The sequence below is a fragment of the Hyperolius riggenbachi genome, chromosome 10 (assembly GCF_040937935.1).
Source record: "Hyperolius riggenbachi isolate aHypRig1 chromosome 10, aHypRig1.pri, whole genome shotgun sequence".
NCBI classification, from domain to species: domain Eukaryota; kingdom Metazoa; phylum Chordata; class Amphibia; order Anura; family Hyperoliidae; genus Hyperolius; species Hyperolius riggenbachi.
The window spans coordinates 101,677,377-101,705,073 of record NC_090655.1 but is presented as its reverse complement, the minus strand read 5'-3'; the positions used below and the strand labels follow the sequence as shown (position 1 = coordinate 101,705,073).

Genomic DNA, 27,697 nt, shown 5'->3' with positions numbered 1-27,697 from the left:
ATTCACTGAAGTTCGCATGGAACCGTTCGCAGGCGAACCGTTCGGCCCAACTCTAGAGGGGAGGGACACTCACTGGGTGCAGGGACCATGCTGGAAGGTAAGGCACGGGGAGACACGCTGTCATACAGGCTCAGCAGCACTCCATTCACAGCAGCCATCCACAAGCCACACACTATACATACAGCAACAAATGTTGAAGTAAGGAATAGCTTCCTATGTGCATTTTGTTTCCTATGTGCTTCCTTATTTCCGATGTGCATTTTTTAAATCTTAAACTCCTTTCCAGGAAGCAGAATGTTCCAAACCCACAGAGTAACCCTCTCCCAGTTCGACAACCAGCGTCCATCTAAAGCCTGCTATACACTAGCAGACTTACTCCCAATGTGCTCAAAAGATTGATCCCTCTCTGATCGACATCTGATCAGAGAGGGATCTATCACTGCCACACATTGCACATAATTTTCTTTATGGATTTCAGCATGAAATAGTACTACCACTCTCCCAGGCATCCCTCTTGTTAATGCTGCTCTCCCCAGGGCCCCTGCAGAGTACAGTATTAGCACAGCGGAGTGCTCTGACACTCACCTATCCAGCCAGGCGCTCCTTCCTGTGTGCTTCCATATTTTGCCGGTGCCCGTACCGTGTGACCTGGAGGTGCTATGCCAATTTATACATGCTACTGGGTCACAGAGTACGAGCACCTGGAGATGACGGAAGCACGCAGGAAGCAGCGCGGCCAGAGAGGTGTGTGTCGGATTGTTACACTGTGCTGGAGATGACGAAAGCACGCAGGAAGCAGCGCGGCCCGAGAGCTGTGTGTCGGATTGTTGCACTGTGCTAATACTCTGCAAGCACCAAGGAGAGCAGTATTAGCAGGGGGACACCTGCAGGGCCCTTTACTATCTCGACGTCCCTTGGGTGCATACCACTTTTCCCTGCCTTTTCAACCACAAAAAAAACCCCCATCTTGACCAATCTGTAATTTATTTAGGCCAGAATTGGATTGAAATTATGATTGGCTGGCGTTTTAGGGCATTGATCTTCGGCAGATCCGATCACCGTGATTGAATCTGCTGAGGAATATTTTATAGTGTGTATGGACTTTGAGGTGCTAGACTGTACGTGCAGCTATTTAGGAGCAGACCGTTATTTTATTTATTTTATTTTTTATTTATTTTTTTAGCTGATTTTGTGACAGGCCTCTACAAAGTTTTAAAATAAGTTTTTAAAGTAAATCTCTAAAGCTACCTCTGTTTATAATCAAAGATGGGTCACTATACACCAGGGATCTGTATAAGGGAGGGAGGTGGGCACGCGATGCATGTACATTTGGGGGCGTGGCTAAAGGCGTGGCAGGGGCGGGTTTAAGTGTCCCTCTTTCCTGGCTCCAAATGTTGGGAGGTATGTAGATTTATTGATCATTTCATCGATAAAACATTTGATAAATCTATAACACCTTAGTGAATTCAAAATCAGATTTTACCCATGAGGAAAATTATCAAACGTTTGATAAAGTGTTTGATAAAGCTCCGTGAATTGAGGCCTAGTTTCCTGCAATGGGCTCTATTCACAAAGTTACAATTCACTAAACCTGCTACCGCACACAAAATTACAGTTCCCGACTAGTGCGGTAATTTACCGACTTCTGTGCTAATTACCTTAGGAAATGTCAATTCACAAATATTCCCGCACTTCATTTACCGGCCAAAAGTGTCAGTAAATTTTCGCCAACCCACAGCAGACGATAACCTGCTCTCCACATGCTGTCTCTGTGCGGTAGAAGAGCTCCCCCTGGTGGCTGCTGCAGCACTTCTAAAGGGAAGACATAGTCACATAAACACAGCTCCCTGCCTGCAGCCCTGAGGGCTTAGTGAATTGAGGCATGTTTGTTCGGTAAACTACTGAACTTCTGCCTCATAGGGGAAAGGTTTAGTGAATTTGGAAAAAAAAGTGTAAAATACCGCATGAGGTATTTTACCTCCAATTTTTTTTTTTACCACACTGCTTATTGTGAATAGAGCCCAATGTTGCAGCAGCGTTACCCAGAACACTTTGCACACTAAGCATGGAGTTTAACCCCCCTAAAATTGGCGACTTTAGCCATTCAAACTCAGCGTTAGGAAGCTTCACATTCTCATCACAAACATATATCAAATTATCAGTATCCTCAAGCTCTTATTTTAACCTTCCCTCCACATGCTGGTTATACTCAGTCCCAGAATAATACACAGTTCCCAGTAAGGCCCGGTTCACATTAGCGGTTTTTTCTGGAACGTAACTGGAACATATACTGTACATACGGAACGGATGTGAATGCATCCAATGTTAACCTATGTATCCATTCACATGCGTCCGTTGGTATTATTATTATTATTGATTTATAAAGCGCCAACATATTCCGTGGCGCTGCACAAAGTAAGAAACAAACATGGGGTACATAATAATACAGACAATGGTGTACACCAATATACAAGATACATAATTAGTGACAAAACACAAAGAATGATACACAATACAAATTATAGAATTGGTAATGACAGTGATAAAATTTACATGATGAATAAAATGTATAATGGTTACCAAGACACAAAAGGGGGAGAGAGCACTGCCCTTGCGAGCTTACAATCTAAAGGGAATGGGGGGGACAGGAGGAGGGGTAGTATGCAGCAAATATATAGAGGCTTTGTGTTTTAGGATACCTAGTAGGAGTGCAATTTGGTCTTAGTACAAAGGGAAGTGGCCTAAGGTAGAGCATATGCTTGTCGGAACAAGTGTGTTTTTAGAGAGCGTTTAAAAGGTAACAAAGGTTGGCGAGTGACGGATGTGTTGTGGGAGGGCATTCCAGAGGAGGGGTGAAGCGCGTGCGAAGTCTTGTAAACGTGAATGTGAGGAGTTGATTCTAGAGGAGGACACCAGAAGATCATGTGCCGATCTGAGATTGCGATTGGGTTTGTATCTGGAGATTAGTGAGGTTATGTACCGGGGAGAGAGATTGTGGAGAGCTTTGTAGGTTAGGGTTAGGAGTTTGAACTGAATCCTCTGGTTAATTTGCAGCCAGTGAAGAGCTTGACAAAGATGGTCGGCAGAGGAATATCGAGAAGAAAGATGAATGAGACGAGCAGCTGAGTTCAGTACCGACTGGAGTGGGGCCAGTTTGTTAGACGGTAGTCCACAAAGTAGTACGTTGCAGTAGTCCAGACGAGAAATTATGAGAGCATGTATTAACATTTTAGTTGTGTCTTGAGTGAGAAAGGGACGGATGCGAGATATGTTTTTGAGTTGGAGATGGCAGAAGCTGGTTATGGAGTGAACATGAGGAATAAAAGAGAGAGATGCGTCGAGTATCACCCCCAAGCACCGAGCTTTGGGAACTGAAGTTATGGGAGTGTTATTAACATTTATTGTTACTTCAGGCAGGGAGGTGGACAGAGACGGTGGAAAAATTATTCGTTCTGTTTTACTCATATTACGTTTTAGGAAGCGAGAGGACATGAAGGAGGATATAGCAGACAAGCCGTCAGGAACACGTTTAAGGAGGGAGTTAAGGTCTGGGGCAGAGAGAGAGAGGTACAGTTGTGTATCGTCTACATAGAGGTGGTATTGAAACCCGAATGAGTTGATTAAATCACCAAGACCATGCATGTAGATGGAAAAGAGGAGGGGACCAAGGATAGAGCCTTGGGAAACCCCGATAGACAAAGCATGAGGAGAAGAGATCTGATCTTAATAGGAGACTGTGAAGGACCTTCCAGAGAGGTAGGAAGACAACCATAAGAGAGCAAGGCCCTTTATTCCGACATTTGAAAGTATTTGTAGGAGTAAGGTGTGGTCGACAGTATCAAATGCTGATGACAGGTCAAGAAGGATGAGTATGGAAAATTGACCTTTGGATTTGGCTGTAAGAAGGTCATTGGCCACTTTGGTAAGGGCTGTTTCCGTGGAGTGGTTAGAGCGAAAGCCAGACTGGAACTGATCAAGTAGGGAGTTAGCAGATAAATAATGGCTTAATTCTGCATGTATATGGCGTTCAAGTAGTTTGGATGCAAATGGGAGAAGTGACACTGGGCGGTAGTTGGCAAGTGTGGTAGGATCTAGAGAAGGTTTTTTAAGTAGTGGTGTCACAACAGCTTTTTTGAGTGGGGACGGAAAGATGCCAGTAGAGAGGGACAGGTTAAATAGCGTTGTTAGTGCAGGCAAGAGAGATGAGGATAGCTGCGGAATGAAATGGGAGGGAATAGGATCCAAAGAACAGGTGGTTAGATTAGCTTTGGCAATTATAGAGGAAAGAGAGTGTTCAGAGAGTGGAGAGAAGGCAGTTAGAGAACAGTCAATGAGAGGTGTGGAGGTGGGATTTGGTACGGATACATTCCCCGGACCTAAAAATTGCTGCAGGCCCTAATTTTCCGGACTGTTCTGCTTAGCGGAACGGATCCAGACAAAAATGCAGCAGCATTGGGGGCAATGGGAAATGGAACATTTCTTCACACTAGTGAAGAAACAGACCGTTCAATGGGGGATGGGGGTATGGGCCGACGTGAATCTAGCGATGGGAGGGTGAGGGGAGGGTGCAGCAGCCGGGCGGGTGGGCTAGGGAGGGTTTATACATAACTAATCTTCATAGGCAGCCGGCGAGAGGCTTCCGTCTTCTTCCACATCATGTGACTACATGACGCGTCATGTGACTAGACACATGACGCGCTGTGTAGTCACAGCGGAAGAAGAGGAAGCCTCTACCACCAGCTGCCTATGAAGATTAGATATGTATTTCCGAGTGAAAACGGATCCGATCAATCATTGATTAGATCAGTTTTCACTATGTGAACCGGGCTACGGACTGAGCCATCCGGATCCGGTGATGCGGAGACCGGATCCGCTCACCGGATCCTTTTGGCTCATTTTGCAGAAGTGAACCGGGCCTAAGACTTTAAATTCAGCTTTATCACATTTCACTAGTTCCTTGTTTACTTCTCCCAACTTGGTTTGTACTGTAACAGTGGCGATGTGCTCATTTTCACTGATGGGACATTTTAATGGGAGCAACGCACTGCATACCACAGAGACCTTGCAGGAAGGATCACACCAACCCCTGCGACCCATCTGACAATCTATCATAGTTATATTCAATACTGGGCCATGTTTACCACTTATGACAGTACGCCCCGTTGCAGGCACTGAGGGTCCCACAGAACCTGCCACACCACTTAGGCCACCAGTGACAGGCACAGACAGTACATAACCTTTCACAACTCCAGCACGTACATTACATGGAACAGTTTTACCAGTTCCACACACAGTTCCTCTGGATGACAGTGTGCTGTTCAGGTGGGAAGAAAATAAGCTCTCCTCTCCAGGCTTTGCCTTTCCTACAACGTTACGATGCTGTGCAAACTCAGTTCCACTTGCATTTTGACCTCCATGTATCAAACACCTTGAAGGGCCAAGAACCCACTCAAAACAAACACATAGCTCCGCCTGCTTCTCTGGCTTTTGGCGATGGAGCTTCCTCTGGTGGTCTTTGAAAACAACATTCTGGATCTGCTGCTTTTGCTCTTCCAGACTCTTGGACAACACCCTCTTATCCGATGCAGGCTGATTAGCCTTGGCAACGAAACTTGCAATCTGCTGCTTTGGCACTCCATGACTTGTGGAGCCAACTCTTTTCCCAGGTTGGTTACCCTTGGTAACAGCATCACTCCAATCACTGACCAGCATCAGACCCCATGCTCTTCATCCAGAGCAGGTGCATTACTCTGAACAGGCTGCATAAATGTATACCTCTGCTGCTGCTTCCATGCTGCTTAGCTTTCACAGAGCAATTTACAAGCACATGGAACTGCTTGGAAATGACTTCCTGGTCTACCACACCTGTGTGCACTTGCTGCAACAGTGACTTCTCTTCACAGAAACCTTTGCTGACATGTATTTCCTTTCAAAACATGTAAATTGCCTGGCTATCCTGCTGATCCCTCTGCTTCCAGTACTTTTAGCATTAGACCCTGAACAAGCATGATGATCAGATGTTTCTGACTGATGTCTGATATTAGCCCCATGCTTGTTTTAGGTGTGTGATTAAGACCCTACTGCAGCCAAAGAGATCAGCACAACTTCCAAGCAACCGGTATTGTTTAAACGGAACCTGAGATGATAGGGATACAGAGACTGCCACATTTATTTCCTTGTAACCAATGCTAGTTGCCTGGCAGCCCTTTTGATCTCCTGGCATAAGTAGTGTCTGAGTCAAAACCCTGGAACAAGCATACAGCTAATCTAGTAAAGCCTGAGTCAGCTGAGTCAGACTTTTTGATCTGCTGCATGCTTGTTTAGCGTCTATGGCTAAAAGTATTAGAGACGTAGGATCAGTTGGACTGCCAGGCAACTGGTATTGCTTAAAAGGAAATAAATATGGCAGCCTTCATATCCTTTTTTACTTCCTTTAAACTCAGTTACTACTGCTTAACCAGGTCCATTGTTCTCCTCAGAATTTTCATCAACTTGGTACACCACGTTGAGTCTTGACAGACAACTACACTGCATCTTTCGTTGGATGTGGAGAAGCGGTGTGACTATACCTAGAATACACCAGGGCTACCTCCAAATTGTCTCAGCATTCAGATTTAAAGAATTTATATTTAAAGCTATCACAATGCTTTATTCATGGACCCTTTGGGAACAGTTCTCACTTCTGGAATAAATTCAAAAGAGGTCATTAAAAGAGATGGACCTCGTCAGGAGTGTCCACTCTCTCCACAAATATCTGCATAAGCTATGGAATCCCTGGTGGACTCCTATGCTGGGAATACACGATGATATTTTTCAGCAGATTTACTGTCCGATTGTTTTTACGATCGATTTTCCAATCATTTTTCTGATCGAATTCCATTCACTTCTATGAGAAATCGATCAGAAAAACGATCGAAAATCAGATCGGACATGTTGGAAATTATCTATCGAACCATCTATCTGCTAAAAAAATCTCATGTTGTATTCCCAGCATTAGAAATAATGATCAAATAATTAGTCTCAACTGGCAACAGAGTACATTAAAATTTTACTTTTTGTCACTGATGTGATCACATTAGTCCCAAAAGCAGAGAGATCTTTAGTAGAACTTCAGAAGGAAATACAAGACTTTAGTAAAATATGTCATTTCAAAGTTAATGAAAATAAATGTATTTAACTAGGTATCTTTATACCTCATGAGACCCAATTAGAGGTCTGCTGGGCTAAGAATTCCATTAGCTACCTAGGAGTTAACGTTAACAGCTGCCTCTTCTCAATTTTGGATAACTTTTGGTGTATTGTAGTTCAAAGAACTCCCAAAGGACCTATCTAAATGCAAAGCATCATGGGCACAAAGAATTGCAGCACATACAATGAGAGTGCTAGCCAAATCATGTACTTATTTAGAAGTCTCATTTTACCTCTGCAGAAGAAGAAAAGACAAGACTTAAAACGAATTTGCAACCATGGGCATTTTGGTTAACAATTACAGATGAAGATGAATTGTGTAATAATTGCAGGTGAAGATCCCATCTTGTATGATGCCCTGGAAACTAAGCACACTTTCCCCAAATGTGTAAAGGTGGTCACACAACCATACCATTTTTTAAATATCTGTTCAATTTAAGTATTGCAATCAATTTTTCTGACTGATTGTAACATTTCAAAAATATGACTAATATACCACACACCTATTTTCAATTGTTCAAAATTGCTAGGGTTTGTATATTAATAAATTGACAATCTAACACACACCATACAATCTTTAGAAAGATTGAAGAAAAATATCTGGCATTCCTGATCGATACAGATTTTTCAGTCGAATGAAAAAAAAGCTTTAGATTTTTTCGGGAGATCCGATCGCTTTTATCGAATTGCCCTAAAATCGGATCTTTTTGTTGTATCGTGTGTTAAGACAAATGTTGGAGGTGAAAAACTGATCGGTTCTCCCTGTAACGTATTGATTGGGGTTGCCCCAAATAGAGGACATTTTGCAGAACAGTCCAATCATGCATACAGGAATTCAGGCTTGAGCACACTGCTGTGTTGATGATCGGCGTTCAGCATAGGTATCAATGTTAGGGATGATCAATGAGATGCAAATTTTTCCAAAATTATGCAATTTTTTATGCAAACGTATGCAGCTTTAAAATGGACTAATCAATTTATACCCAGGTTTAAATTGGATTGGTCCATTTTCAAGCTGCATACATTTGCAAAAAATGTGCATAAATTTGAATCAACTCAGAAGAATTTACATATCTGTGATCATCCCTAATCAGTGTGTGATATGCAGGGGAGATCAGACAGTGCATAGACAGCACTGTCTGCTGGTCACACATGCATTGCACAGAGGTGTTTGCTCTCTTGTACAATGAACAACTAAGTAGTATATTTTATTTTAAGAAAATGTTTTAAAATGATTAACTGTGGCCACTGGACCCAGTTCCTTGTGTCATTCATTTACAATATTGTGCAGTACTTTATAGAGAACTTTGAACCTTTAATTCACTGTCCCTAAAAGGAGGTGATGATGTAATGTTTAAGGGAAAGCTAATACTGAAGCCTGGTTCACACTATGTTTCCTCCGGGCACTCCAGTTTCCTCTCACATCCCAAAAACATACAGATAAGTTAATCGGCTTCCCTCTAAAATTGGCCCTAGGCTACAACAGAAATATGACTATGGTAGGGATTAGATTGTGAGCCCCTCCAAGGGACAGTTAGTGACAAGTCCTTATATACACTTTAAAGTGTTGCGGAAGATGTCAGCGCTATATAAACACTAAATATTAATAATAATGTCACTAACTTTCCCTCAGAAGAGCTCACAATCTATCCCCTGCTATAGTAATAGACTTATGTTCCTACTAAAGTCTGAGGGCAGTTTTCAGGGGTACCTAATTACTGTACCCTTCAATTTTTAGGATGTAGGAACATGGGGAGAGTCTACAAACCTCATACTGATAATGTCCTGTGTGAGAATGAGCCTGGTACCCTTGCACTGGAAGCTAAGGGTACTAGTTGCCATGTCACTGTACTCCCCAAAGGTGCAGCATATAGAAATGTCACAGCAGCAATACTGTGCATCCTTTTAAAGTTTTCTCCTAGGAGATGTTTTTTCATCTTCTATTTACATTTTTTTCAGCATTCTGCAATTGAAAAAGCACCAAAAGGTAGGAGAAAAAAATACTGTCAAATTGTTTCTGAGTAGAATTGGAGAGGCAATCCAAACGGAGATATTGAAAAATACTGATACAACTTCTTGGATTGTATGCCACGAAAAAAATGCTGAAATTCTGGAATAGCACTTTGGTGCTGACATCATACTATGGGAGGGGTTTCACCACAATATCAGCCATACAGAGCCCCCTGGGAAAGGGGGTATCAGCTACTGATTGGGATTAAGTTCAATCCTTGGTTACAGTTTCTCTTTAAAATTGAGTCTCAAGCAACCAGAAAACATACATATCTAGTATCACCTGATCCCTGTCAGTCATGGCCAGATTTATCATAAGGCACTGTAGACATGTGCCTACAGGCGCCTGATGATGGAAAGGCGGCTCACACCTCTCCCCTAGTGCCTCTCTCCCTCCTTCCCTATACGGAATGCCAAGCAGAGTGTAAATAAGAGGTTACTTATCCTGCTCTCAGCATTCCACTGATGAGATCTCCCTTCAGTTCGGGGCACCACTAACTACTTAGTATTAGGTAGCTAGGAGTACCCTCAGTATTAAGGGGCACCTGTAGCTACGTATGAGAGGCAAGGGAAGTGAGGGAGAAGTGACAGCTGGGCCATCCAGCACACTTGTGGTGCGGTTTTGGCGGGGGCTTGTAGGTTCATGGAAGGTGAAGTCTAAGGTGCCAGGAAATCTGTGCCTATGATCTGGCTCCTGTGATGTAAATCTGAGCCTACCGTCAGTTCCAGATAACAAAGACACACTTATTTGTTGTACTACTTTAAAAGTTGAATAAGATTCACCTGCAAAAGAAATATGTATTTATTTATTTTTTGGTGGGGGAATGGTCTTTTCTACAGAAGCTGAGTAATTTTTTACAGTCTGATTAAATACAATTAAATACCAAGGAATAATGAGATTATGCAAGTTTAGATACGTTTTAATGCATTCTTGCCCATAGAAAATAAAAGCTTCAAATTGAATGAAACAGAAGACATAAATCTCAAAGTGAAAGCACAGATTTCCGGGTTCGGTGACACTGATCTTAGTTAAGACCATAATCTGCAGCTTCGACACTCTCCTGGAAGTAGAGTTTGAAAAACCCCTGGATAATATGTGGCTCATGACAGGTCTCCTTGACAACTGGGTTCTGAAACATGAGGTCACGCCAAGCTTTCATGTGTGGAGCCTTCTCAAAAATACTGAAAAATATTAGAAAGATTTGAGGTATAAAAAAAGCACTTTCAAATTAATAATATATTTGCGTTTCCAAATTTGTAATACTTTATAAACAAATAAACTCATGCTAACCCCTACCTAGCCAATTAACTCCTTGATTCATGTATACTTGGCCTTAAGATCAACATCTTAGCTCCAGGGGCATAGACATACGCACCTAACAGCAATCACTTGGGTTCTCATCACCGCCCAGTCGGGGAATGGGAACATGTGTTCCCAAAGCTGATCAAAATGCCTGTAAATCAATGATCACCGGCATCAGTGAGATGCTGGTGGTCATTGACAAAGTGAAAGTAAAAACGCACACAACACAGTTCCTGTGTACTGTTCACAGTACACGGGAATAAAGTGGGGAGACATCTAGTGGACAAAAAAAAGTGAAAAGGCACCTATATACATTAAATCAAATAAAAATAAATCCCCCATTGATTAATGACTGCCACCTAAAACAATCAGATGCAATCGCTTGGTTGACAGTTCAGGGCCCCAATCCTGTACAAATGCATTTTTGTGTTGTGCCTAGCGATGCATCAAAGCTCTGGGATTCCTAAACTTTGCACTCTAGCAATCGCATTTGATCACTACAGATGCACAGGCTGGTGATATTGTAATGTAATATGGCATATGTAGTATCATTTTAACCGGGAAGAGCCCAAAAATATATTTTGAGGTGTTTTGTAATTGTGGCACTTATGTGAAAATTAGGAAGTGTGAAACATTTTTTTAAATATATATTTTAAGCATTTACACCTATTTTCCCTATATAATGTCTATAAAATATAACAATTCTAGAAAAAAAATTATTACCCAAAGTTTTGCAAAAGTTATTGTAATAACAATGCCAAAAGTGTCAGGGACCTTAAAGGAAACATCAGGCAATCAAGGGAAAATGAGATGTATTTACCTGGGGCTTCCTCCAGCCCCTGGCAGCTGATATGTCCCCGCCACAGCTCCGGCGTGCCGGGGTCCGCTCGGTTGGAGATGCTGACCTTGCCAGTTTAGCATCTACTGCCCCTGCACGAGAGCTGCTCGCGCTCACGACATTTGGAGTGTTCTGCTCAGGCGCCAAACTATTGTGTCTGCGCAGAACACTCCAGATGACGTCAGTGTGACTGCGAGCGGCTCTCACGCAGGTGTAGTAGATGCCGAACTAACGGGGTAAGAGTGAACCCCAGGACATCGGAGCTGCGGTGAGGGACATATCGGCTGCCAGGGGCTGGAGGAAGCCCTGGGTAAGTACATCTAATTTTCCCTAGATTGCCTGATGTTTCCTTTAAGGAGTAAAAACTCCAGAACCTGAAGTGGTTAAAGTAGGAAGGACAGTTGATTCGCAGAACTTATTATCTCACCTTGATCCATATACAATTAACTTTTTCCCCTAAGTTTTCTCCTAGGAGATAATTTTTTATCTCCTATTTAGCATAACTTTGCAGCACTTTGCAATTGAAAAAAACAACAAAACATAGGTGGAAATGTACCATCAAAACTATTCAAATTATTTTCTTGCTTGCTGGGGATGTAAAAGGCATATTATTGACAACTTTGAATATATCACTTAGGATAAAACTCAGGAGAAAAAGTTATTTGCATACAGGTCCTTATCTCTTTTTGACCTTATCTATATACAGCTGTTTTAATTACCCATAAAGCAAAAAAGTACAAAACAAGCCAAAGTTACATGCAAATGTATGTAGCTTGAAAATTGACCAATCGAAATACAACTTGGTAAGATTCAACTGGTCCATTTTTAAGCTGCATACATTTGCATACAGAATTTTCAAAATCTCGCATCAACTTGGAATTATTTGTACCTCAATGACCATCTCTAGCAGGGCAGTTTCTAGGCCAAATTTCACCCAGGGCGAGGGTGTAAAAATCTCCCCCCCCCCCCCCCCCGTGGAGCTAGGTATAGGTGCCCACAGTATAGGTTAGCTACGTAGGTGCCACCATTATGTGTTAATTAGCTAGGTGCCTGCAGTATAGGTTAGATAGGTAGGTGACTGCAGTATAGTTTAGGTAGGTAAGTTACTGCAGTATAGGTTAGATAGGTAGGTGCCAGTATAGGTTAGGTAGGTGACTGCAGTAAAGGTTAGGTAGGTAAGTGATTGCAGTATAGGTTAGGTAGGTAAGTGACTGCTGCATAGGTTAGGCAGGTAAGTGATTGCAGTATATCTTATTAGGAAGGTGACTGCAGTATAGCTTAGATAGGTAGGTACCAGTATAGGTTAGGTAGGTAGATAGGTGCTGCAGTATAGATTAGGTAGGTAGGTGCTGCAGTATAGGGTAGGTAGGTGCTGTAGTATAGATTAGGTAGGTAGGTGCTGCAGTATAGATTAGGTAGGTAGGTAGGTGCTGCAGTATAGGGTAGGTAGGTAGGTGCTGCAGTATAGGGTAGGTAGGTAGGTGCTGCAGTATAGATTAGGTAGGTAGGTGCTGCAGTATAGATTAGGAGGGTAGGTGCTGCAGTATAGATTAGGTAGGTAGGTAGGTGCTGCAGTATAGATTAGGTAGGTAGGTAGGTAGGTTCTGCAGTATAGATTAGGTAGGTAGGTAGGTGCTGCAGTATAGGTTAGGTAGGTAGGTGCTGCAGTATAGATTAGGTAGGTAGGTGCTGCAGTATATCTTAGATAGGTAGGTGCTGCAGTATATCTTAGATAGGTAGGTGCTGCAGTATATCTTAGATAGGTAGGTGCTGCAGTATATCTTAGATAGGTAGGTGCTGCAGTATAGGTTAGGTAGGTAGGTGCTGCAGTATGGGTTAGGTAGGTAGGTGCTGCAGTAGAGGGTTAAGTAGGTGCGGCAGTATGGGTTAGGTAGGTAGGTAGGTGCTGCAGTATAGGTTAGGTAGGTAGGTGCTGCAGTATAGATTAGGTAGGTAGGTGCTGCAGTATAGCTTAGATAGGTAGGTTCTGCAGTATAGGTTAGGTAGGTGCTGCAGTATAGGTTAGATAGGTAGGTGCTGCAGTATAGGTTAGGTAGGTAGGTAGGTAGGTGCTGCAGTATAGGTTAGGTAGGTAGGTGCTGCAGTATAGGTTAGGTAAGTAGGTGCTGCAGTATAGATTAGGTAGCTAGGCAGGTGCTGCAGTATAGATTAGGTAGGTAGGTAGGTGCTGCAGTATAGCTTAGGTAGGTAGGTGCTGCAGTATAGCTTAGGTAGGTAGGTGCTGCAGTATCGATTAGGTAGGTAGGTAGGTGCTGCAGTATAGCTTAGGTAGGTAGGTGCTGCAGTATAGCTTAGATAGGTGGGTGCTGCAGTATAGGTTAGGTAGGTAGGTGCTGCAGTATAGGTTAGGTAGGTAGGTGCTGCAGTATAGGTTAGGTAGGTAGGAAGGTGCTGCAGTATAGATTAGGTAGATAGGTAGGTGCTGCAGTATAGATTAGGTAGGTAGGTGCTGCAGTATAGCTTAGATAGGTAGGTGCTGCAGTGGTGGTGGGAGCGGGCATAATAGTAATAACTCACCTTTCTTCAGCAGAATAGCCAATCTCACGCTGCTTCAATGTACTTCCTTTCCCGGCATCTGTCTCAGTAACAGCGCCCCCTGTGTTGACATGCGGAACATCATCACAGGGGGCGCTGTTACTGAGACAGATGCCGGGAAAGGAAGTACATTGAAGCAGCGTGGGATCGGCCGAACGAAGGTGAGTTATTATTATACCCGCTCCCACTACCTCTGCGCCCAGCTCCTGCCGCAACAATCCAGTGCCCCGGGCGATTGCACGTATCGCACGCCCATAGAAACCGGGCTGATCTCTAGTGAGAAAGTAGTAAGGAGAGATAATTCATGAAAAGTTTTATGAATCTACCTCATTACACTGAGTACTGTAATACAAACACACCAATATCAGTGAAAGATTCAGGCCATACTTGCATTTAAAATGAAAATTTAAAATGAAAAACCCTCTCACTTAGGTCTTTTCTAAAGCATTGGAACCCGGTGGAGTAGATTTCCCAGACTTTACCTTTGAGTTTCCTAAATAAAAGCAGAGCCATATTTCTGGAAGGGCCATAAAGGCTCAGGCCTTTGGCGGCTGCTGCCCAAGGGGCCGGCTAGACATGGAAGAAGGGGGTGCCTTCATCTGGAGCAGGAGGCTATAAGTGGAAAAAAGGAGGCTGCAAATGGGCACCAACACGTAGAAGAAGGGAGCTGTACATAAAAGCAGACTGCTTTACATGGATGTGACATGAGGAAGAGGGGGCTCCAGGTGGAGTAATCAGCAGGCTCACAGAGGGGGAGCCGCAAAAAAAGTTTGCCGAGGGCCGGAAAAGTATAAATAATGTACCCTTAAAATAACTCCTCTAGGGTTAGACAATTAGTTAAATAACACCTATGGTGGATATACTGTACTTTATACAAAGTTCATTGTACAGCCTGCACCCAACTGCATGTTCGATGTGAACAAAGTTAAACTTTACCTATCCTCACCACACATATAGTTGCTCATCCCCACCAGTTAATAAATATACAGTATTTTCTTACTAGTTCAAACCAAGAAAGTCAAAGAACTCAAACCAGGGCCATATCATAAAATCGACCATGGCTAAAGTTGCTCCACCAAAGTAGGGGGTCTTCTTCTTGGCCAATATCTAAAGATAATTCAATAAGAAGAAAAGGCTTTAACAAAAAAAAGAGTTGTCACCCACATCAGCAATTTCTAATGTCAGACAGATTTGAACTACCTCATGTAAAATATGACCTGGTCACCAGTAATCTGTATGCCTTTCTCTGCTAAACAGTCTTATTTTGTTAATTAGTACATACAGAAATTATTTCAATGATTTCCAAAGAGTAGTATACAGCAATAAGAGGAGCAGGAGATTGCTGTCCACTCAACAGAGACAACCCCTAAACTAAATGTTGTCAATTTTCTGCATTGTTATCTCTTGCACATCACTCAGAATTTCTTAAAGCGGATCTGAGATGAAAAACTAACTATATCAAGTAGCTTGTCTATATATCTTATCTAAAGTTTAGATCATTTACACAGCAAATCTAGCTGCAAACAGCTTCAACAGTTTATGGATTATTTATTCCTGTGATCCAATGAGGGCAGCCATGCTCTATTTGTCACATTACACACAGGCAAGCTGATAGCATCTCCAGCCCTCAGCCTGTGAGAACTTCACTCCTCCCTCCTCCCCTTTGCCTCTGAAATCTCTGGCTAGTAACCTCCTCCTCCTCCTGCCCAGACTGAGCTCCCATAAGCCCTTGCTACATGAGTCTGAAAGTGCCAAGGCACTGGAGAAAGCTGTGGGTGAGGCTTGTTTAGTTTATAGGGAATTAGAGTATTAAAACAAAACAAAAAAGTATTTGGCTTGAGGAATGCCCTACAAACTATATGAAAGGAACACAATTATGCAATGAGTAAAAGTTTTATCCCGGATCCACTTTAAAGTGAACCTCCGGACTAAAAATCTACTCCGCAGAACTGAAAAGGCTTGGTGATTCTTTAACAGTTTCACAGCATCAGAACTTTGTTTTTCTTACCCAAGCCTTATTTTTAGCTGCATTTTTAGCTAAGCTCCACCCATCAAAGAAAACTGCCCGGGCTTTTTTCCCCTGATGCTGTGCAAAGCATGATGGGATTTCCTATGTTGTTGTTCACGTTGCCTAGCAACTGGGAGGGGATGATCAGCACACAGGACAGTTGGAACTGTGTCTTACGCTCCCTGTCATCTCCTTTCAACCAAAAAGATGGCTGCCCTCATGAAATCAAACATTTGCCTGTTCTTTTAAAACAGGGTGGGTAAGAGATTATATTACCTATCTATTTTAATTAACATAACTAATGTAACTTAATGACAGTATGTTTGTTTAGGCTGCAGTTCCTCTTTAAGCTAACTACCCACTGCTAGACTGTATTGCTGGAAACTGCCAATGAATAGTTTCCACGTTACACTAAAGATCTTTACCGGTGGAATATGGACAACAGCAATAGAATTGTTAAATAAAGAAGGATGCAGTGGTAAGTTCCATGGGGGGACATTTATCAAGAGTGTCTGAGTTAAAATATTGGTAGTTTTTTTTAAATCCTCTGGTGATTTCTTAATATGTCTGAAACAGACAAATAGTGCAGTTTCCTTTTAAAACTGTTCTTAAAGGGATACTGTAGGGGGGGGGGGGGGGGTCGGGGGAAAATGAGCTGAACTTACCCGGGGCTTCTAATGGTCCCCTGCAGACATCCTGTGTTGGCGCAGCCACTCACCGATGCTCCGGCCCCGCCTCCAGTTCACTTCTGGAATTTCTGACTTTTAAGTCAGAAAACCACTGTGCCTGCACGCCCGTGTCCTCGCTCCCGCTGATGTCACCAGGAGTGTACTGCGCAGACACAGACCATACTGGGCCTGCGCTGTGCGCTCTTGATGACATCAGCGGGATCGAGGACACGGCAACGCAGGCGCAGTGGTTTTCAGACTTTAAAGTCTGAAATTCCAGAAGTGAACCGGAGGCGGGGCTGGAGCATCGGTGAGTGGCTGCGCCAACACAGGATGTCTGCGGGGGACCGTTAGAAGCCCCGGGTAAGTTCAACTCATTTTCCCCTGACCCCCCTACAGTATCCCTTTAATGGACCACAATCGTGAAAATTGTAGACTTTAAAATACATGTAAACATATACAAATAAGACGTATGTTTCTTCTAGAGTAAAATGAGACATACATTACTTTTTTCCTATGTTGTTGTCACTTACAGTCAGAACCGACAGGTTTAGAACTAGTCCATCTCTTCATGAGGGATTACCAGCAAGGGTTTTATTCTTTATAAAGACATTCCCTGAAAATAATTTACACAATAATGCTGGCCAGCCTCCCTGCTTTGCCTCCCAAAACTTTTTTGGCAGTTGGGCAGAGTAACTGCCAATCGCTAAGTGCTTTTGAGACTAAAAGAAACCATGAGAATCCCCCATGAGGAGATGGGCTAGTCCAAAACCTGTTGATTCTGTCGGATTTATACTACGTACAGTAAGTGACAGCAAAATAGGAGAAAAGTAATTTTCGGCTCACTTTACTCAGGGAGAAACATACTTCTTATTTGTATGTGTTAACATGCATTTTAAATTTTATGAATTTCGCGATAGTGGACCTTTAAATAGGAGAAGTTAAGAAGGTTTCTCAGACAGTGCAGTGTGTAAGGTAAATTGCTGTTGCTGAGGTAACCAATACACCTGCTGTATTTCATCAATGTCCAGCACTGGAAGGATTAAGCACAGAACAGCTTTACAGGATGCAGCAGGGGGAGGAGCACTTCACAAATCATGTCTAGTCTACACCGCAAAATCTGTAGAAGAGCTATTAAGCGCTTCTTAAACTGATGCAGTTTAGGAATGGATTTGCACTTTTCTTAACTGTAGAGCAGTTCTAGAAATTAATGCTAAACTGCCGCTATTAAGTAGGATTTAAGAATTTTCTTAATATCATGCAGAACTGTTCCCCCTGCTGGTCAGAACTGTTTAACCACTTAAGGATCAAGGGCTTAAACCCCACCCTAAAGACCAGCATGGCCGGATTTCAGGCATGGTCCCATAGGCCATGGCCTAGGGCACCAAGAAAGTGAGGGGCGGGCTGTGGGCAGCAGGGTGGTAGTAGCACTTAGCCTGCTAAACATTCATCCTGCTACACAGAGTTTGCACATAGCAGTGGGCGGCTGGCAACAGTCGGAACTGGCACTCAGGGGATGAAGGGGCTGTGAACAGACACTTACAGTGATTTCTGATCTGCCTGTCACTCACTGAATGTGCCACTTGCCAAGGAGCATACAATCTAGTCACTGCCATCATGTCACTAACTGTCCTCAGAGAAGTTTATAATGTAATCCCTGCCATCACTTTACTAATTGTCTTTAGAGAAGCCTACAATGTAATCCCTGCTGTGTTGGGGGGAAGGGGGGAGTTTCGGATACTGTTATCAGGGGGCAGCTGGTGATAGTGGGCCTTGGGCGGTAAAAAGTACAAATCCGGCACTGAAGACCAGGCCATTTTTTACAAAATGGGCCACTGCAGAGGCGCACAACTCAGCACACAAGTGATTCTCCCTTTTCTCCCCACCAACAGTGCTTTCTGTTGGTGGGGTCTGATCGCTCCCCCAATGTTTATTTATTTTTTTTGTAAATATTTATTTTTCCTAATAAATGTACTCTTTTTTTTTTTTTTCCTCCAGACCCTCCATCCCCCTGCCAGCCAATCAGCGCGATCGGCTGCCATAGGCTTCAGCTACTGGAGCTCAATGGCTTTTTTGCATAGATAACAACTGGAGTTTCTTAGCTCTTCCCGTACTGGAAACATTAGACTTATGTCTCTGCTCCTAATGTTTTATTTCTTAGCTGTATTACGCATAAAAATCATATAATTTTTTTCACTTCAGTGTCTCTAACCTTCCTGGCGGTAAGCCCGAGCTGAGCTGGGCTATGCTGCGCAGGAGGATTTCTCAGGCCCTGCTTGGCCGATTTGCATAATTTTTTTTTGGTACACGCAGCTAGCACTTTGCTAGCTGCGTGTACTGCCCGATCGCTGCCGCTCCACGACGATTCACCACTACCCGCCGCGCCGTTTCCTCCCCCAGACCCTATGCGCTGCCTGGCCAATCAGTGCCAGGTAGCGCTGAGGGGTAGATCGGGACTCCCTTTGACATCACGATGTTGATAACGTCGGTGACGTCATCCCGCCCGTCGCCATGGTGACGGGGGAAGCCCTAATGGAAATCCCGTTCAGAACAGGATTTCTGGATGGGCTTGATCGCCGGAGGCGATCGAAGAGGGTGAGGGGATGCACAGCGGCTGTCATGTAGCTAGCGCTAGGCTAGCTACATGATTTAAATTTTTTTTTTTTTTTAAATAGTGCTGCGCTGCCCCCTGGTGGTTTTAATTGACCGCCAGGAGGGTTAAACAACAAAGAAGCAGTGAGAGACAGGTTTGAGATAAGGTTTTACTGCAGGAAAGTTCAAAGGGTCATTAGCTCTGCTCTGTTTTATAGATTAAAATACAGAGGCCCATATGCAATTTACTTTTTCACCTGAGTTTTCTCCTATATGATATTTGTAAAATGCCTTTTAAGCCACAAGAAAGCGAGAAAATGCTCAAAATAATTTTGATAGTACTTTTTCACCTACTGTTTGGTACTTTTTTTTCGTTGAAAAGTGCTGGAAAGTTATTTAAAATCGAAGATGAAAATTTATCTCCTAGGAGAAAACTCAGGTGAAAAAGAGAATTGCATATGGCCCAGAGTGTGGTTTGTATACTGCAAATATGACAGAATGCTGCAATGCTATAAGAAAAACAGCTATACAACTATAAAAATGAGACTTTTTTCTTCGCTACTAATGTCCTATTCATTATCTGTATTACACATACAATTCATTATATCATAGGTTTTTTTTTTGCTTCAGGTTTGCCTTAATGAATGTACTATGTGATGATGATGGTTGTAGGTTGGCACACTCACTGGGGCTTCCTCATCCTTAAAGTCAACCTCCAGACTAAAAATCTACTCAGCAGCACTGAAAAGGCCTGGTGTTTCAAGGCTAGTTACACACCAGGACGTTGCATTTAGGGGACGTTATAGGGCACATAACGTGCCCCTAACGCAACGCCTGGTGCTCTCTGATGTGGACGTCAGAGTGAGCCACGTTGTGCAGCTCACTTTGGCGTCCGTGATGCCATGTTGCGTACTCTTGGACGCATGCGGCATCACGTGGTCCCGCCCGGCCAATCACCGCACAGAGCGGCCGCTCCAGGAAGTAAACACTGCACCTCACTGAGTGCAGTGAATATTAATTAGCCATGCCCGGCCGCTCTCCCCTCCTCCCCAACATGACTGAGCATGTGCAAACAGTCTAACGCGGCTTAGCCGCATAGAACGCACAGCATGCAGCACTTTGCTGCGTTACAATGCAACGCAACGTGGGCAGTGTGAACAAGCCCATTGATTTTTCATTACTGTGCGGTGGGGCTGCGTTACAGGCTGCACTAACGTGCGCCTGTAACGTCCCACTGTGAAAGCAGCCTAACAGTTTCACAGCATCAGAACTTTGTTTCTCTTATACAAGCCTCATTTTTAGCTGCACAGAAGAAAACTGCCCGGGCAGTTTTCCCCTTATGCTGTGCAAAGCATGATGGGATTTCTGATGTTGTTGTTCTCATTCTGCTGTTTTGGTGCAATTTTTTTTTTACATTTTGAATTTGACATTTGAAGCCTAGCGTGTGCAGCTGGGAGGGGTGATCAGGACACAGGACAGTTGGAACGGTGTCTCATGCTCCCTGTCACCTCCTTTCAACCAAAAAGATGGCTGCCCCCATGACAAAGATGGCAGCCCCCATGAATCACAAACATTTGCCTGTACTTTTAAAAACAGGGTGGGTAAAAGATTATATTACCTATCTATTCTAATTAACATAACTAATGTAACTTAATAACTGTATGTTTGTTTAGGCTGAAGTTCCCCTTTAATAAGCATTGTTGCTAATCGTGGCCTCCATAAATCAGGCTCAGTGTGAGAAAGAGAAGCAGAAATGTACATCCCTGGCATTTTTTTTAAATGTGAAGAATGGAAATGGATAATAATGGATATTAGGTTATTTCCATTACCATAACTGGTGAGAAAGAACATCTTCCTACCTCTTCCAGTTTTAGGAACTTCTGAAAGAACTGCTCTTTTGCATCACTTGCATCATCAGTCTTCTTTGTCAGAAGCTTATAAAAGGGAGCAATTATCTGAAAAATACAATTTATGTACACACATATTTGTTTTTGTTAGTTTACAAAGGTACCAAAATAATGAAACCTATCTGAACACAAAAAATTAAAAACTTCATGCACTCGGTTTGTACCGACTTGCACAGCACTACCCTGTACTACTTACCGCCCACAGCTCAGCAGTATGAGAGGGTGAGGCCTTGTCTACACTGCAACAGAACTGCAACATCTCTTCTGTATCTACTTGTCTCTAGCCGTGGTCCTGGCTGCCACAGATAACAGAAGGTGATGCCTGCATACACAAAGCCCCACATTAGGCTATAAGACCAAGAACTGCAGTAAGAGGCACCACTGGAAATAAAAGAGGGAGCGTGGTTTTATCTCCCATCTCGATAACATGCTGGTAAGTTAACTGCCCCCCCCCCCCCTCCAAGAAAAAAATTGCTGTAGACTGGGGCAGGGACACTACACTATTAAAGGGACCATGAGTTGAGGGGGAAATTCAAAAGTTAGACTCGCAGGCTATGGGGAAGGGGGGGGGGGGGGAGAGAGGGGCATGCAGGAAGCCCCAGGTAAGTCCAGTTTTTAAATTTTAATGTAGTGGGAATTAATGCGGTCCTCTGACATAGATTTGGTGAGTGGTGACATGATTCTTTATACTGTTGCAAAAAATGTCAACAGTAAATAAATGCGCAGTAATTATACAAATAATAATAGAGAGAAGAAGGTTATATCAAGCAGTTTTTCTAAAAGAAATACTTAGTGTTGCTCGGATATTCCCCAATCACGAATTCGAGTAAATCCGGCCACGGCAGAATCGAAATCCGGATAGGCCGTGATCGTGATCCGGATTTGAATCGGAGCTCCGGCTTCGACTTGGATTTTAGCCGTGATTACATGTAGAATTCGGGATCACGGATTTTACTTTAACGTTAATAGCACAGCCCCCATACATGCTACAATCACCAAAATTGCATGGATTATAAAGGTGATCAGTGGCTACAACTTAAAAAAAATTTTTTCAAAAAGACCTAATAGTTTTTGAGAAAATTGATTTTAAAATTTCAAATAAAGTATTAGTGATTAAAAACCGCCAAAACCTGTCGACTTTTGCGGTTAATAGCAAAGCCCCCTTACTTGCTAGAAACACCAAATTTGCAGGATATGTTAAGTAAAACAGTGGGAACAAGGAGGAAACATTTTTTATTTCAAAAAGACCTTATAGTTTTTGACAAAATTGATTTTACATTTTCAAAGGAAAAAGTATACATGTAAATGCGGTAAATGCATTAACTGTCACTTACCGCATTTGAATGTATACTATTTTCCTTTGAAACGGACACATGACATGATGAGATAGACATGTGTATGTACAGTGCCTAGTACACATAACTATGCTGTGTTCCTTTGTTTCTTTCTCTGTCTCAAAGAGTTAAATATCAGGTATGTAAGTGGCTGACTCAGTCCTGACTCAGACAGGAAGTGACTACAGTGTGACCCTCACTGATAAGAAATTCCCATTTTTACCTTTTTCTTGCTCTCAGAAGCCATTTTCTGCTAGGAAAGTGCTTTATAGTTGGAATTTCTTATCAGTAAGGGTCACACTGTAGTCACTTCCTGTCTGAGTCAGGACTGAGTCAGCCACTTACATACCTGATATTTAACGGTTTCAGGCAGAGAAAGAAAAAAAGGAACACAGCATAGGTATTTGTGTGCTAGGCACTGTACATACCCATGTCTAACTCATCATGTCACATGTCAGTTCGGGTATCCTTTAAAATCGATTTTCTCAAAAACTATAAGGTCTTTTGAAAAAAAATCTCTCCTTGTTCTACTTAACATATCCTGCAAATTTGTTGTTTATATTATGTAAGGGGGCTTTGCTATTAACCGCTAAAGTCGGCGGGTTTTAATCACGACCATGATCATGGCTAAATCCATGATCACGACCCGGATTTGGACCACGATCATGAGTGCATTCAGAACTGAATCCGTGTTCGAGAAGCGATCACGAATTCGGATAGTGAAAAAATGCTCATGAATCACAGCTATTCCGTGATTACAAGGTCGTGATGAGCATCACTAGTAATACGCCTTAGTTAGTTTACAGTTGTTACCAGTGAGAAATTACCATAAGACATCATACTTCTGCTTTCCCCGTCTTCATTGGATTTAGAGTGAATTAAATTTCTAGCACTTTCACTGCTTAAACTGAGGAGATAGAACAGATCCTCCTTATTGCCACTCTTGAACCATAGACTAACCTTATCTGTCTTCGCCAGCCCAACCGTTGGCCTATCCTCATCCTTGCTTCTGCCTGAAGTCCTTATATTTTGCATTGGTGTTGGTGCCACAGAGAGTCAACAGCAATGAAATACCCCCTCTACCAAAAACTGAGCCCATCATACATACTCCATTAAATTGTTCCATGACCATTTTCTGTTGGGCTTTCTCGTAAGGGTCAGATGGAAACAGCTTCACTCCAGGAAAGGCTTCATCCAGGTATTCACAAACAATTAGGGATTCAGAAATGATTTTCCCATCAGATGTTTCAAGGGAAGGTACCAGGCCCTGGGGGCTCTTCTCAAAGAACCAGTCAGGCTTGCTCTTCAGATTTATGTTCACAACTTCATGCCTGAAAAAAAAAAAAAAAAAAAGCATAGGAAAACGCATGTGTTTGGTTAAATTTGTTTGTATCCAAATCATCATCATCATCATCATATCTGTGGCATGTACAGCATAAAAACGGCAAAAGAAATAGAGTCTTACACTATAGGCTTGATTCACAAAGCGGTGCTAACTGTTAGCACGCCTGTGAAAACCCCCTTAGCACGTCTAAACAAGCTTTTCGCGCATAAAACTTTACGCGCGTACTGCACAGAGCGCAGGGCGCTCCGTTCGAAGTGCCCATTAAAGCCTATGGGACTTAGTGCGCGCAAAGTTAGCGCGTGATCTGATTGAGAAACCCGGTGCTGACCTACTTAGCACCCTGGTTAGCGCGTCTAAAGACTTTAGACGTGCTAAGTAGGTTAGAACCGCTTTGTAAAAAAGAAAACAACTTTGCTTGGAGTGCATCGAAATCTCAAACTTTAATTGAGAGGACTTCATATTGCAAATGTAAGGGCTGATTCACACTACAAGAGCTTTTTAAATGCTAGAGATTTGAAAAGCTCTTGCTAATGTAATGCTATGGGGGATTTTTACAAAATCACATGGCTCCAGTGTGAATACACATATAGGATAACATTAGCAAGAGCTTTTAAAATCACAAAGCGCTTAGAAAAGCTCTTGTAGTGTGCAGCAGCCTTGATGAGGCCTGAACAACTTCAGAAGCTCTTCAATGTACCTAGAAGAATGTAAACAACATGTTACAAAGACTCCTAGTCCTGTCCACAGAATTTGGAAAATTGTATACTCACCTTCGGTAATTTTCCTTTCCTGGTAATCTCCATGTCAGCATACTAATGGGCAAAGTCCCTCCCCCTTTGACCCAGTAGGACGTCCAAAGATGTTAAAAGGCCTACTCCACCCCATACTGACATTCTTGTAACTAGAACGAGCCGCCAGCATAGGGTGGGATCGTATGCTGACATGGAGATTACCAGGAAAGGAAAATTACCGAAGGTGAGTATACAATTTTCCAAATTCCCTGGTAACTCCATGTCAGCATACTAATGGGCAATAACTAGATAAAACGAAAAAGGGTGGGATGCAGAAAAACAAACTTTACTTATTAACAGCATACAAATCATACTGCAGTAGCAACAGTGGAGGAAATTATTTTCTTTCCAAAGTCCACAGATGACAACAGAGCTGGGTCTACACAATAATGTTTAATGAAGGTATGCCCTGACGCCCAGTTAGCTGCTCTGCAGATTGTAGCTAATGCTACCTTTCCAGCCTTTGCCCAAGAGGAGGATACACTCCTCGTAGAATGGGCCAATATTTCCTGCGGTGGAACGAAGCCTTTAGCTTTGTAAGACCTTTGAATTAGAGTCACTATCCACTTAGCTATCGTTCTTGACGAAGCTGGCTTTCCCCTTCTATATCCGCTAGGGATTATGAAAAGTCTGTCTGAATCTCGAAATTCCTTCGTCATTTCAAGGTAATGTTTGACAGTTGAGGGTACATCCAATTGATGCAATTTTGTCTGATCTTCCTTAGTTTTAAAACTAGGCAGAGTCCATTCTTGGTTTAAATGGAAAGTCGTAGTCACCTTAGGTAGAAAAGACTGAACAGGATGAAGGACTAATCTGTCCTCATAAAAAAATCAGATAGGGATCCCCACACCCTAACGCCTGGAGCTCTGACACCCTTCTTCCGGATGTGATGGCTATCAAGAACGCAGTCTTCAATGTTAAGTCATATATACTCAATGTGTCATGAGCAGCAAGGTCATTCTCCAAATAACTTAGCACTATTGGTAAATCCCATTTCGGGAATTTAGGCTTTAATGGGGGTCTTAGCTTTATTGCTGCCTTGAAGAATTATCTCACCAATGCATGGTTAGACCAACTGACTCCAGATATAGCTGAAATCGCTGACACATGCCTTTTCAGAGTGGAGTAAGCTAAACCCATTTGCAGTCCTTTATGAAGGAAGGCCAAAAGACTGGCTGCCTCAAAACTTTCTATTGAGAATTGTGCTTGAAGGGCAAAATCTGCAAAGGCTTTCCACACTCTATTATATGAATGTAGGGTAGTAGGCTTCCTTGCCTTAATTAGAGTATTTACCACTTCCTCTGAACATCCTGAACTCAATAGCCTAAGCCTTTCAAATTCCACGCCATTAACTGTAGGCGTTTTGGATTCTGATGGTAGATTCTCCCCTGTGATAATAGATCTGGTACCTGCGGCAACAGTAGTGGCTCTTGTGTGCTCATTTGAAGGAGTAGCGGAAACCAAGGCCTTGCCGGCCAGTGAGGAATTACTGCTAACACTGTTTAGAGACCGAGTTCTGAGTTTCTGCAGGAAACGGGATATCAGCGGAGTTGGCGGGAAGGCGTAAGCCTTCCTGAAGTTCCATGACTGCGTCAATGCATCCGTCGCCAGAGCGTTTTGATCCTGGTATCTTGAAAAGTATTTCTTTACTTTGCAATTGTCCTTCGAGGCGAATAGATCCACCTCCGGCCAGCCCCACTGGTTCGTTATGTATCTGAATACCAACGGAAGGAGCGACCATTCGTTGTTGTCTATGGTGAACCTGGATAGAAAATCCGCTTTTACGTTCAGTACCCCTGGAATGTATACTGCCGATATGTCCTGGAAATTCTCCTGAGCTAGCTCCATGATTGGAGACAGTTCTCTCATGAGGGCTCTGCTGTGCGTTCCCCCCTGATTTTTCACATACGCTACTGCGGCTGTGTTGTCTATTTTGACTAAAACAGACTTGCTTTGTAGAAGGGGTAGAAAGTGAAGTAAAGCCTGGAGGACAGCTCTTAGCTCTAGTATGTTTGATACTATAGTACCTCAGCGCAAAAAGGGGTGTGGAACTTGCCCCGGGCTATGCAAGCTCACTCGAGATGTAAGCAGATGACAGTACAGTACCTTAATAGGAGGTTACATCTAGCTGCCCAAATACTTGCTGTAATCCCGATCTCTGTATTTCAAGTAATCCCGATACCACAGCAGCGGGGGATAAGAGCTAGCTCGCTCTACCACTTCCTGTTTCCGGTCCGTCCAGCCCTACTGCCAGTAGGGTGCGTGCTGCACTGCAATGTAGTTCCGTGCGCCAATAAAATCGCACCGGACAGCCTAAAAAAGAGATAGGCAACATATAGTGCAGAGAGTAGCGAAATGAGTGGCCACCGCTTAGGAATCACTTACTAAAAGCAGAGCTTGTTTATTGCACGTAATAAAACACGTAGACTCCTCTCCCGACTCGAGTTTCGGCTGTATGCCTTCCTTGGGATTACTTGAAATACAGAGATCGGGATTACAGCAAGTATTTGGGCAGCTAGATGTAACCTCTATTAAGGTACTGTACTGTCATCTGCTTACATCTCGAGTGAGCTTGCATAGCCCGGGGCAAGTTCCACACCCCTTTTTGCGCTGAGGTACTATACACATTTTCCCCTTCATCATTGGGTCTGAGCCGACCCCACCTCTAGCAGCAACACATTCATCCACACAAGCGCAAACTTTTTCCTTTTTTTATGTTTGATACTATATTGACTGTCGGAAACCACCATCGACCTTGCGCCAAGTGATTCAAGTAAACTGCGCCCCATCCTATTGCACTGGCATCTGTAGTTATTATGCTCCAGCAGGGCTGTTGAATTGTCCGACATCTCCCTAAATTTTCCTCCTTTGTCCACCAACTGAGAGACTGAATGACTTTCCTTGTCAGAACTATCCGCTGATCCATGTCTACCTTGTTCCATTGATTTAAGAAACTGACTTGTAATGGCCGAAGATGCCAATGCGCCCACTTGACCATTGGAATTGTGGCCGACATCAATCCTATGATCTGCATACAAGTCCTTGCCGGCACTATTCGACGATGTATCAGATCTAACATCTTCAAACGAATCTTGTCTCTTTTTTCCTGAGGCAGAGAAATTGTATCTTCTTCGGTATTTAATTCTGCACCTAGGAA

The 27,697-nt window shown here is 43.0% G+C and overlaps 1 protein-coding gene across 1 annotated transcript in view; it reads right to left on the bottom strand.

Annotated features, from left to right (window-relative positions):
* Positions 1-10,097: 10,097 nt before the first annotated feature.
* Positions 10,098-27,697, bottom strand: part of LOC137534040 (glutathione S-transferase omega-1-like) — a 44,890-nt gene continuing 27,290 nt past the window's right edge. The window contains exons 3-6 of the mRNA XM_068255366.1: positions 23,513-23,735; positions 21,023-21,118; positions 14,896-15,002; positions 10,098-10,380 (exon numbers count right to left, since the gene is read on the bottom strand). Of these exons, the coding sequence (XP_068111467.1) occupies positions 10,224-10,380; positions 14,896-15,002; positions 21,023-21,118; positions 23,513-23,735 (583 nt within the window). The 3' untranslated portion in view covers positions 10,098-10,223. The remainder of the gene's footprint in view (positions 10,381-14,895; positions 15,003-21,022; positions 21,119-23,512; positions 23,736-27,697) is intronic.